At 39.1% G+C, this 13,076-nt stretch overlaps 1 protein-coding gene across 2 annotated transcripts; it reads right to left on the bottom strand.

Annotated features, from left to right (window-relative positions):
- Window positions 1–3,097: 3,097 nt before the first annotated feature.
- Window positions 3,098–12,948, bottom strand: OXSM (3-oxoacyl-ACP synthase, mitochondrial). Of its 2 annotated transcripts, XM_090284399.1 has the most exons (4): window positions 12,750–12,948; window positions 6,953–7,202; window positions 5,261–6,182; window positions 3,098–3,542 (listed from the first exon to the last, which is right to left on the bottom strand). In XM_090284399.1, the coding sequence occupies exons 2-4, from the start codon at window positions 7,035–7,037 to the stop codon at window positions 3,140–3,142; spliced, it is 1,410 nt and encodes a 469-aa protein (XP_090140525.1). In that variant the 5' UTR covers window positions 7,038–7,202; window positions 12,750–12,948; the 3' UTR covers window positions 3,098–3,139. The 2 variants fall into 2 exon arrangements, with proteins under 2 accessions (XP_090140525.1, XP_090140526.1); XM_090284400.1 differs by lacking the exon at window positions 12,750–12,948 and having other exon boundaries at window positions 5,261–6,373; window positions 6,953–7,010.
- Between the last annotated feature and the right edge of the window lie 128 nt (window positions 12,949–13,076).

Raw genomic sequence — 13,076 nt, 5'->3', positions numbered from 1 at the left:
CTCTATAGGTTAATGTTTATTCCTTTTAGTGGGAAGAATGTTTGTTACCATGTAAGCCTTTTTAGTTTCTATTTAGTTTTACTTAAAAAATTTTTTTTTCTGCAACACAATAAAACGAACGGAGGGCTGTGAACAACTGCTGATGGCCTGAGTGAGCCACAGTCCTCCGTGCGTAGCTGGCCACTCATCCTGCTTGCTGGAACTATCTCTGCATCAATTTCCACAAATATTCACGCAACAACATATTTAAAAAATAATAGTGAAAGTAATATAAAGTAAACTTAGTAGACATTAGAGGAAAAGTGAAAACCAGAATATCTATGTTGATAAGAGAATTTTTTAAGTCAGCAATAAAAAAGAAATTAATTACTGACACACTCAATGGTATGGATAAATCTCAAAAACATTGAGTGAAAGAAGCCAGATATCAAAGAGTATATTCTCTGTGACTCCATTTATATATAATCCAAGAAAAGACAAATCTTACCTATAGTGAAAGAAAGCTCTACAGTGACTGTCCAGAGCCGGGGAGATTGGCAACCGAGGGGCACAGGAAATTTCTGCAGTGATGAACATGGTCTATATTTTGATTGAGGTTGTGGTTACACGTGTGTGCACGTCTCTTAAAACTCATTTAACTGTACACTTAAAATGGATGCATTTTATTGTATACAAATTATGCTGTAGTAAAGTTGATTTTAAAAATCACATGATTTTCAACTTCAGAAGAATCTTGGGTCAAATTATCCTGCATTACCCAGGCCACCAACTTTCCTAACCTAGATTTTGCAATATCCTTCTGATTGGATTCCCTTAGAGGAATCAAGCTTTCCTCCAATCTATTCTTCACTCTGCAGTTAGTGACAGTTCTAAAATAAAACGTGATTGTTACTCGCAATAACTCCCATTCTTCTTCGCATCTATCAGTCAGGGTTCGATTACAGAAACAGAACCACTAAGGTAGATATAGGTATAAAAGAGATGCGTACTATAGGAATGTGATCTTACATAATAATGAGAATTGGTTAAAGAGTCTCAGTAAGGCTATTATGTCAATCTATTATTTTCTGACGCTAGAGGTAGTTTGAAGTCCACAGGGCAGGCAGTTGTGAAGATGGATGTAAAGTTCTACTGACAAACTGAAACTCACAATCACAAGAATAAACTGAAACCTGTCAGTTCCTGCTGCTTCTGTCTTGGTGGCATGGGGAAGAAGCTAGGGTCCTTCATTATCATGGAGCTAAACACATACCTGGCCCAGGAGTCAGGGAAACTGAGGATTAGGAGCAGGTGAAGTAGCTGTGGCTCAGCCACTGCCTCACTTGAAGGAGGGGAGCCAGCAAAGCCACAACCTATGTGAACTACAAATGGCTGCAGCTTTATTTCCGCTTTCAAAATCTCTCACAAGGTTCTCTTATGCCAGCCCTATCCAAAAAAATAAAAATAAAGTAAAAAGAATTCTGAGGAATGTAGTTTAGTATGGCCAAGTTGAAACATTACAAAACCATCCTAACACTCCAAACCTTCCCATTACTCTTACTGCCTTAAGAAAATGTGTAAGGTTCCTTGTGACCTGACCTCCACCAGAGTTTCTGGGTTTACCTCCTACTTTCCCCCTATCAGGCTATATGCATCTGAGTATAAATATTCTAACTTTTCTAACCTTTCCACATGCTACATTCCTCCTGGTAAGAATAATCTTCCTTCCTCAACTTTCTTCCCCCTTAACCTGGCTGAGACCTACTCACCCTGATGGCCTCAGCTTCTTTTAGGAAACTTCCCTTGACACATCACTTTATCATTGGTGGCCAGTACAAAACCAGATTCAGGGTTAGTACCCAACAAATTTCAGTTGAACAAATCAACATGTGCCAAATGAGAAAAACCTGATCGTTGAATGAATGTGGCTGGAGTCTTGGACTTTTAAAGGACAAAGTGCTATAGTCAAGATCAGTGGGCAGGCAATATATTCAGCCCATTAAAATGTGGGGAAGTCTATTCACTTCTGCAGAAATACACAGCCTATTCAACAACTTACCCACTCTATCCCTTTGATATGTAAACTCCCATTGCAACATAAACTTCCTTGGTCTGAGTTCTCCAGAGAACAGACCCTAAAACAAGGTGATTGCATTGAAACATGACTCCTGGAAGCAGGATTAAAAATCAGGGAGTGGGGACAGGGAAGGAAATAAGGCCAGTAAAGTGGGTATTATTGAGCTGGTTAATACTGAGTACTAAAGTTTTATAGCACTGAAAACCCTTTGAGAAACTGCATAGAACCTTAGATACCCCTCAAAAAGGAGACTGAGACACTTAACTACAACTCCCATCCCTCAGTAGTTGCCTCAAGGGAACTTATCCCCATTCCCATCCCAACACTTCCAGCCAAGATGAATGTGATCCACTGGCTTTAGAGAAAGCCTCAAGGTGGAAAAGTACTAGCAGCATGTGTGGTGAAATGCTGGAAGCAAACACAAGAACTATTTACCATAGCTGCGGGAAAGTTAAGAGGCGGACCACAGTGGTGTGGCTCGGATCACCAAGTTCTGATCCACTTCCTAACAACCCTTTTCTCCATCACGGAGCACTGCCATCAATACAGAAAGAATAAGAAATGCCAAACTACTTTTACTTCCTTCTTTCAGAGAACTGATAGCTCGGAAGTTTAGGAAAATTCCACTAATTTACTGAATCTCAGGATAGATAATATGAAGAAAAGAGAGCTAGATAAGTAAGGGGTAAATAGATCACTGCTGGCTGATTGCTTTACTCAAAGAATGTTGATCAATGATACAAAATTTGCTGTATTTGTATTCCTTTCCTATATACGGTATTGTAGGGAATGGTATGCCTGGAGTTGCACCATACCCTACCTAGCACAAAGCAACTACTCATCAAATGTTTAGGAGACAAGAGCAGGTGAAATGTCATAAAGAATTGTTTGATCAAGGATATAAGAAAAATACAGATTTTTTTTTTTTTTTTTTACCAAGACTGAGAAATTCTGATACAGATAAAGGGTATCTGGGTGCTGATATGCAAGTATATGCATTTATATAAACACAGTATTTCTCCACTTAAGATAGTCTGTACATAACATTTAAAAAAACCAATGTTTAATTACAAATGATTTGTCTTACATGCCAGCAATACAAAGTGTTGCATTAGTACCACCAAAACCAAAGGAATTGGTGAGTCCAATATGTCTTTTCTCAGTTTTCCATTCCTGTGCCTTTAGTGGAACATAATTGAGATCAAATTCTGGTTCTGTACAATCCAGGTTTAAAGTAGGTGGTAGTTTTCGATAATAACAAGCCAGAGCAGTAAATGCTGCCTCAACCGCCCCTGCAGCTCCCAGCAGATGTCCCGTGGCTCCCTTAGTTGAGGATATGGCAAGGGTATGTGCATGGTCTTTGAAAAGACGTTTGATGGCTTTGTTTTCAGCAGCATCTCCTAATGGTGTGGAGGTAGCATGTGCGTTGACATAGGATATCTCTTCAGGCTGTACATTTGCATTGTTTACAGCAGCAGTCATACATCTAATAAAATAACAAAAGAAATTGATCAGAACTAAGTTTAATTTTAACATGGGATTCATTCTCTGTATGGCTTATGTGAAAGAAGTATCCAAGTACACTGGATGAAAATAATCCTTTGTCTAATAACAGAACCCCATCTTGGATCACCATGTGAGTTAGAATGCTATCTGCTTGGGAATAATGACTCACCCTCTTTACCTTGGACTGATGTATCACTAAGAGATAAACTTATAAGCCTATGGATTTTGTAATCTCTAAGAAGTATATTTCCATTTATCTGAAATGACTTTTTCCCTTGGGGGAAAAAAACCCATTGATTCAAGTCTAGAATAACTTTTCTTTCAGGAACTTTTATCAATGGGATGTGTGTGCCTGTGGGCATGCATGGATGTGTGTATGTGTGTAGATTTAAACTGTAGAGAAAAATTTTACAACTGCATTTTAATTTTTCTCTCACATTTAAATGTAAAACTTGGCATATGTCCCAATAATCTAAAAATGTCTGCACCATTTATTCAGTGCTTCAAATAACCTTTCAAAATCCACTTTATTTAGACTGTATGAATTTTAAATAAATAAAGTTCAAAGCCAAGCCAAACACAAACAAACAAATCCAAAATTAAAACATTTTTCTGGAAGAACCATAGAAAATCTCATGTATGTCAACACCTTTTTTAGTTCTGATCTCTGGGCTGCACATATTTCCTTAAGAGGAAGCTCAGAATATAATACAAAGTTTGCTGAAATGTTTCACCTAAACATAACCATTTCTTTAACTAGCTGGCTACTTCACATTTCTAGCACTAGCAACTACTCACTAAAACTCAAAAGTATAATTCAGGGATGGTAAACTACAGCCCTGGCCAGATGCCTGTTTTTGTAAATAGTTCCACTGGAACACACCCATTCACTTATATACTATGTGTGGATGATTTCACACTAGAAGGCAGAGGTGAGTTGTTGTGACAGAGATCCTATGGCCCCAAAAGCCGAAAATATTTACTATCTGTCCTTTTATAGAAAGGTTTGCCAACTCTTGGCTAATTTAACTGGTTATAATATGATTTAAGCTGGCTAACCTATTAGCTAACACATTAACAGGGATTTTTTTAAAACTTAACTATTTCTTCTACAAAACCTAGTAGCAACTTGCTTTTCAAAGTGTGGTCCTCAGACCAACAGAATGAACATCACCTGGGAGCTTGTCAAAAAAACAGCAGCTCAAGCACCACCCTAGACCTATAGAATCAGACACTGCATTTTAATAAGATTCCTGGGTGCTTAAAGGTTGGAAAGTCCTAAATGTAATAACAGCAGAACCCTATTGAGATGGGGCACAGACTAGACACCTCTAGGGGAAAGGGATGACTTTGCTGTCCCAGTCTGATGAAGGGCCAGAGTGGAGGAATGTGGCAGGGAACAGCCTGAGAGCTGTTAAGTACAACTGAAAGTATGAAAAGTTAGCGAAGGCACACATGGCCTTCTTCACAACTTTTGGCCTTAACTAAAATCTAATTTTTGTAAGGATTTTCAAATGCTCCCAAATACTTGAAACATGTTAAAGCAAAAAACTCAAAAACACTTTGTTTAGTCTAAAATGGAACAGAGATACCATACACTGAGACCAGATAGTACAAGTTCCTCTAATTTGATATTCCAATAAAATGTCTTATTTGAATAAAAATTTTGAATGAAAAGAAAAAACAAACAGACTTTACCGTAAGGCACCTTCTCCTTCAGGGTCAGGGGCGGTTATGTGACCAGCGTCACCTGACAGTCCATAGCCCAAAACTTCTGCATAGATCCGGGCTCCTCGTTGAACAGCATGTTCATGCTCTTCCAGCACCAGCACAGCTGCACCTTCTCCCATTACAAAACCATCTCTCTTTGGATGAAATGGTCGACATGCCGACTTAGGGTCAGAGTTTGTGCTCAGAGCACGGGCTCTGGAAAATCCAGCAAGCGATAAAGGGCTAATGCAGGAATCTGTACCTCCAGCCACCATCACATCAGCATCACCATGGGCTATAAATCTAAAAGAGTCTCCCACAGCATGAGCTCCTGTGGTACAGGCTGTAGATACTGCATGATTGGGGCCCCTGAGTTTATATCGAATGCTGACCTGGCCTGCTGCCATATTGATCAGAATCTTAGGAACAAAGAATGGGCTGACTTTATTGTAACCTTTTGTCTGAAACATCAAAGCAGTTTCAGAAACAACTTCAAGAGGAATCATTCCCATGCCAATTGCAACACCAGTACTCACTTGGTCAGCTTCTGATTGAGGATGCCAGCCAGAATCTTTCATGGCTAACTCTGCAGCCCCAATGGCCATAATGGTAGACGAAGACATGGACTTGATATCTGATTTGGACACAAAGTTTTGTTCATTGAACTGACCTTCATCACAACCTCTTGGCACATAAGCAGCAACACTGCAAGGGATACTCTTATATTCTTCGCCAATCAGTGAAACAATTCCACTCTCTCCTCGGATCAGACGATCCCAAACCAGTTGAGTTCCAACACCAAGCGGAGTCACTAAGCCAATGCCTGTAATGACAACCCTCCTGCGCAATCTGGATGCTGGCACAGTTCCGAAAAACTTCCTTTTATTTCTTGTTAATCGGTGGCATAATCCTGAATATAGAAGATAAGGGTCTGTAATTTTTAGGATATTCTGCAAGCAGTTTGAAAACATGGTTGAGACTCAGATGATCAGAAACACACTCCAGTAACAGACCACAAACGCTCAGGAAGTAGTGTTGTTTAAATAGCTTAAAGGTGTAAGAAACAATAGCCGAGGTGTTCTTTCAGGTGCTTGGTGTGAGCTGTTAATGAGCACAGGGAAAATAATGTTACGTCATTTTAGCTTATAGGTATCATCATCAAACCACCTATTTGGACTTAACTCCCTTTTTGGACTGCTGTTTAGTACCCTCACACATTCCAAGACAAAGAGGTGAAATGATGATTCAATCCATTCACCAAAGAGGAATCATACATTGAAAAAATAGAAAGGCACTACGAGCCTGATATGAGCTGCAGGAAGGTTTTTATTTTTTTTCCTTCTCAGGATTACCAAGGCCTTATTCTAAATAGCATTTCTAGTGTCAGTGGCACGAAACACATTTCAGGGCTTATTCTTCGAGGTGGGAGTAAGTAGACTTCATTAATCTTCAAAGCGTGTAGATAGCCAGGGTTCCGGGAACCCCCAAAACCCTGGGCGGAGGAAAGAGGTGTGGCCAATCCCCCGCACCGCCTCTCAAGCACTATCACACACACCCGAAGGAAACGGGAGACAGGAAAAGCCAGACCCCAGGTCATCAGACTCCCCTCTCCCGATCTAATCCCGACCCGATTTGGCGGTGGAGGGGAGGAATAACAAGGCTAGTTAGCAGCCAAAATACCTTCACCATCCCCGTGGCCACTCGCGCAGCCGCCGTCCTCCGCGACAATGCTCGTGTGCGCACGCGCACACGCAGGTCCGCACATGCGCGTGCACACGCAGGCCCTGTGACCGGGTCCGCTTCAGCCGGTGTCCATGCCCCGCGTCACCTTGGCGGAGGTCGGACAGTGGGGGGAGCCGGCGTCCGGGTGCCCTGGCAGAATCTCCTTTCCTGCAGCCTTATGGGTTCGACGTTAATCAAGAACGCGCACCTAACGGGATAAGATGGCATTTTTGCCCATCACAAGGGGAATTTGTTTTTTGTGAAATAACAATGCCTACGTACTCTCTCGTGGGAGAAGGAACCATCATATTCTACTGGAATCCTAGGAAAGAGGGAAACGACTATAGCCTTAAAGTTATTAATGTACCTCCCAGAATTATTTATAATAGTGAAGAACTAATCAAAATGTCCAACAGCAGGAAAAGGGTTGTGTATTGTGTGGGTACATCTAAATGCTGTGCCGCTATTAAAAATAATTTTATAAATGAATATTAATGTGCAAAAATGTTGAAATTATGTCAGGAGATACAAGTTACCAAAAGTGTATATACTTTTTTTAGTTTTTTTAAAGGTCTGTAAGGATGTAAAATAATCGTGATGTTATCCTCCACCCTTTTTTTGTTTAGCCTGAGTCACTATATTTCGGCAATGAATAATGCTTGAACAATAATAGTTATTTTTACTTTTTAAAAATTGTTGCTGAATCTGGAGCAGTGCTCAAAATACGTAACCCAATGTCTGACAAAAATAGACAACAGAAGAATGCATAAGTTTATTTCTAAAGGTCTGAAAAATTCAATATCTTTATTTGCTCAGAGCTTCCTAGAAAATCTGAATGGAAAATATAATATGAAAATACTTTTAAAAGGCAAAAAATCAGCAAGGTGGCATTTAGATAACCATCTCTATTGCTCACATGCTCTCACAGTTGTGAGCTCTGTATCCTTTTTTTCTTTAAATAAAGGATTGATTATATAATCAGCATCTGAATGTTCCATTTTGCTTTTTTCTGGTCAATGTCTCTTGAAGTGATTGCTTCCAACTAGAGTGCTCAGCCTTCTTTCCCAGCTCCAGAGAATTTGGGTCAAGTTTAGCTTTCCTGGTTAGTACTGGATTTAAATGAGTTTCAATATATACTTTGTCTAAAATAGTTCTGTGAAGCCCAGTATGGCCTTACGTCACCCTTGATCCAAGGCCCATTCAGTCTCTTCTTAGCATGACCTTCATTCAATGACAAGTTACTTTAAGATAAACACATGTAGTTATAAAGTAACTTAAAACTTGATAAGTACCCAAACTTGTTCTCTTTTCATTGTAATATATTTTAAAATCATAGTGTGAAAAGATCTACAATATTGTCTCTAAAGACAAAGTCATATGAAATGTATAGTTTTAATGTGGTTTTGTTTTTATTTTGTATTACGAAATTCTCTTGGATAAGAAATGACAAATCAAAATCTTGTTGAAAAGTAAAACCATGCACCAAAAAAAAAAAGTCAAACTACAAACAGTAATTTCATTTTTAATTCCTCTGATCTTTCCTTTCATTTGGAAAAGGGTAGGAAATTTTATATCTTAACAGCTGTGTGGTTTAGTACCATATTCCTTGCTATATAACACCATTGTGTTTTCTTGCATAAAAATCTTCAAAAGTACTACACTTACTATAGCCTCCTGTTCAGACTACCTTGTAATCTAATTTCAAACTATCTTTCCAGATATAGCTCCCATTCTCTATTAAGTAGAATTCTACCCAGCAAAACTGAGCTTCTATCTTTGGATTGACTTTAGCTTTTCTGTTTTCATCCTTGTATCTTTGATTATACTTTCTTTTCTTTAACATTCATTTTCCACCTACCTTGTGCTAGAAGTTGGCAGACAAAAATGAGTAGGACATGATCTTGCCTTCAAGTAGTTTATAGTCTAATAGAGGGCAACAGCCATGGAAGTGTATGTGCAAACTACTAAATTGGGTGCTATCATAGAAGAATATAATAGAATTATTATGGTATAACAACACAAAGGGAACAAGTAGATCAAGGCTACCTTTTAACTTCAGAAAAGGCTTCAAAAAAAAGTGATCCTTGAGCTGCATCTTGAAAATAAGTAAATGCATGTCTAGTAAATTGGGTGGGAAAGGGCATTCTGACAGGTGGAGTAGAACAAAGGCCTGGAGACATGGCTATCTGTCACAAACTACTAGGAGTTCCATATGGTCAATGTTGGATTTGAGTCACGGGACAAAGCAATAGTAAAAGCATGAGAGTAAAGTAGGGGCCAATCACAAAAAACGTTGGGTGTCATGCTGAAGATTTTGAATTAGAGCTTGTGAGTCAGAGATGATAGACCAACAGTCCTGGTCTAATCTGGACTGCAATCTGTTATTGAATCTACATTCCTCGAGGAAAGATGTGGTAAAATTATTTCCTTCACCAGGGTCTCCGCTACTCCATTTTGTCTTGAACAGAACCACTTTGTATATTGAAGTTACTTGCTTGGTTCCTGACACCATTTGACCTTAAGAGTGTGGGCAAGGGGTAGCTATAGGTAACTTAACAGAAGAAAAACATGACAAAAAGTATGCTTTAGAAAGATCACTGTTGCAGCAATGTGCAAGGTGCATTTGAGGGATGTGGGAATGCACATGGGAATAGACTTAAGACTGAACAATAGATAATGAAGACCTGAAGGAAGGCAATGGCAGAGATGCAGGAGATGTTGAGGAGAAAAAACTGATAGGATGTTGTCCCTGATTAAGTGTTGGGGGTTCTCCCACAGCTAGGACATCCTCCCCTTCCTCACCACCTTAACCTCCAAATTTAAGGGTATGTACTACTCAAATTCTTCCTCTTCCATAAAACTGTGGCCCACAACAAAATTTTCCTTCCTCTCGGCTAGTTCTCCAATTTTATTGTGCATCAAAATCACTGGAAGGGCTTGTTGCTACACATATTGCTGGGCTTCACCTTTAAAGATGGGGCTTGAGAATCTGTCCTTCTGACAAATTCCCTTGTGCTGCTGGTGCTGCTGGTCTAGATACTGCTGTGAACTCATTATGACTTCCATGCAGCGGGCCCTCACTTATCTCCTTTAGGGCTTCATTGCCTACCACAGTGCTTGGCATTTAGTAGCCAGTTTATAAAAATTTGTTGAATGAATTAATGAACTCATGCCCTTACATTGGCTTGTATGCAGGCACTGCTTTGTTCATTTCTTACTAAATAATTTTGTTTTTCTTTTCAAAATAACTTTTTTTGTTTCAACTAAAGGGCTATCTGTATGTAAGGTATTATTATTTTTGTCTTTCCTACTAGATTAAAAGTCTCATGTCATGTATTTCCAACTGCTTTGCACACAACAGGTGCTCAACAAAAAATTGTTAGTTAATCACCTAACTCAATCACACATAGCTGAATCACCATACCAATTCCTGTATGGCTTCAACCCCTCCCTTGCTGATGGTCTTTACTGAGTTCAGCATCTCCTTTTTTATGACAAAACCAAATATGGGGAAAATGGGTTAATTTTTTTTTTCCTATTCTATTCTAAAGATAGTGTGCTTTAAAGCTAGAATCCTTGGTGGGGGGGGGGCATTATTTTGGAGCAAAAAAAAAAAGTCAAGTAAAAGAATGGAAGTTCAAAGCTGAATTAATACTAGAACATTTGTTAGTTGTTTGAAGCAATGGTGGGTATAAAGAGATTAAGGGTAGCTTAATATTTTCAATTTTAGTTCTAAAAGAAACTAAAAAAATCAAAATATTTTCAACCTGACTTAAGTGGAAGAAGCAGATGGGGAAAGCAATGAGTCAAGGTCCCTTATAAAAAATTACCTTAATAGCTTCCCCAATGGTAGTGTCCAAGAGAGAACGTAATTATTCAAGAACTTTAACCAAGTACTGGTAAAGAGTAATTTGGATGGATTTAAATTTCAGGTGATCTAAAAAATAAAATAAAATGCTGGCCTACTCTTGAATGATGATTTCTATGATTTTATAAACTGTATGTTATCATCACGGTATTAAGTCTATGACATTGGTTTTCACACTGTGGTTGCATGTTCCCCACAAAAGTACTATACGGCTATTATCTCTGTCAAGGGGATGGCTATGTTGAAGGCATTCTGTCCCTCATACACACACACACACACACTCCTGTTCTGTATACAAATACACTGGGTTTCCTCCTATGATTTTATTTTTTTAAGTGTTGCAATTTTTTAATCATAAAAGCTATATAGTATCTAATAACCTTATACAATTATTATTAGGATTAATAAATGTGTTAATGGGAAAAAAAGAAAAATTAAGAGGAATATAATTTGTGGTAGAAATAGCTAGGTATAACCTCAGGACCCAACCTTTCATCTTTTATGGAGTAGTGGGTGGTACTTTTCTAGCCAGAGACTACATTTCCCAGCCTGCTCTCCTATTATCTGGATGAGGCTTCATTTTTGCCAACAACATGCTAGAGAAAACGTTGTATGTCATTTCTGGGCCCATGTGCTTAAGCAGGTCTTCTTTTTGCTCAAATGTTAACTAAATATAGAAGTCTCTATAAATCTCTCTATGGCAGAAATTCATAAATTACAGGTCAAATCCAGCAGGATACCTGTTTTTGTAAATAGTTTCATTGGAACACAGTTAAGTATTGTCTATGGAACTACAACTGCAGAGACAGAGTTAAATAGTTGAATCAGAGACCCTATTGGCACAAAACTTTAAACACTTACTATCTGGCCCTTTACAGAAAATATTTGTTGACCTCTATTCTATGAGGTGGAAAGAATCTGGGTCCCTGAATAATGGAGGAAAGCTGCCCTCTGACTAATAACACCTGCATTATTAATCTATTATGTGAGCAAGAAAAACGTTTCTCTTGTGTTAAGTCACTGAAAATTTTAGTTACAGCAGCTACCAACATACTATCAGGTAAATACACTATTCTTGGAAGTTGGTCCAAAAACCTATATATTTAGCTGTGACCTGTGTGCCTCAGTTGTTTGGGCATTGTTCTGCAAAGCAAAAGGTCACTGGTTTGATTCCTGGTCAGGGCACATGCCTGGGTTGCGGGGTCGGTCCCCAGTCAGGGAGCAAATGGGAGGCAACCTATCAATGTTTCTCTCCCTCTCTCCCTTTCTTTTCCTCTAAGAATAAATAATTTTTTAAAAACCCACTACATGTTTATTAAAAACGTCTCATGAAAAACTGACAGATGAACTGTAACTGGAGTAGATGGCATAGCGGAGGGCCTTGCTCATAGATACTGGAAGAACATTTCAAAGCAAACAAAAGGTAAATATCAAGAATAGTTAAAGAAGTTACTTAGGCAAGTAACGTCTCAAAAAAACATAAGGTCAAGACAAATATTTGTTGAGGATAAGAAAGGAATTTCATTGGTAAAGTACATTTTCAAGGGCATGGTAAGGAGAGAATAGATTATAGAGGTTAGGATTCATCTTCTAAAAGGAATGACACTGGTCACAGGATCAAACAAAACAAAGTCACAAAATAATACTTAACCTTACTATGTGGGATGTATATTTTTATTCTTTCCTCTCCACGCATTCTATTCCATTTTGTCCTTACTGTGTATGTGTTTTACGCTGGTCACACCACTAGGTAAACTGAGTTCACAAAACACCATATTGCAACCCGCGGTTTGAAAAACTTCTTTGAAGAGCGATCACGTTATTTGAGCTGGGACTTACGCAAGACATTTTCAAGCATTCATCTAATTCTAGAAATACTTCACATACCAGAAACCCAGCGGCGTTTTACAGCCACTCGGTTGTTCTTGAAGTCTTGCTCCTTCCTTCTGGAGTCTTTCTCCACTTCTACCCAGGGAGGCCTGACCATCTTCGAGAAGAAAGCTGTAAGACTGTTTTATTTGGGGGAGGTGAAGGGTGGGAATATAGGGGGTTTCTCCACCTCTGTGGCTGGATCAATTTACGTCGGGAAGAACCCCATCCCCGGCCCTGACCACCAGGCACCCCGTCAGTCCTCCAAAGTAACCCCCCCCCGCCCCCACCACACTGACCAACAAGCACCCCACCCTTTCATTCAAAGCCCGCGGGCCAGGATAA

This window comes from Furipterus horrens, unplaced genomic scaffold (genome assembly GCF_987537825.1).
Source record: "Furipterus horrens unplaced genomic scaffold, mFurHor1.1.pri manual_scaffold_7, whole genome shotgun sequence".
NCBI classification, from domain to species: domain Eukaryota; kingdom Metazoa; phylum Chordata; class Mammalia; order Chiroptera; family Furipteridae; genus Furipterus; species Furipterus horrens.
The sequence above is the reverse complement of the archived record's forward strand: the minus strand, read 5'-3'. Positions and strand labels throughout refer to the sequence as shown.

Excerpts from the sequence above, each read along its gene's own strand:
- OXSM (XM_090284399.1), bottom strand. The coding sequence starts at position 7,037 with ATGTGCGGACCTGCGTGTGCGCGTGCGCACACGAGCATTGTCGCGGAG. Across the intron at positions 6,183-6,952 it reads TGGCCACGGGGATGGTGAAG|GATTATGCCACCGATTAACA; the intron begins GTATTTTGGCTG and ends TTCTATATTCAG. Across the intron at positions 3,543-5,260 it reads GAAGGAGAAGGTGCCTTACG|ATGTATGACTGCTGCTGTAA; the intron begins GTAAAGTCTGTT and ends TTATTTTATTAG.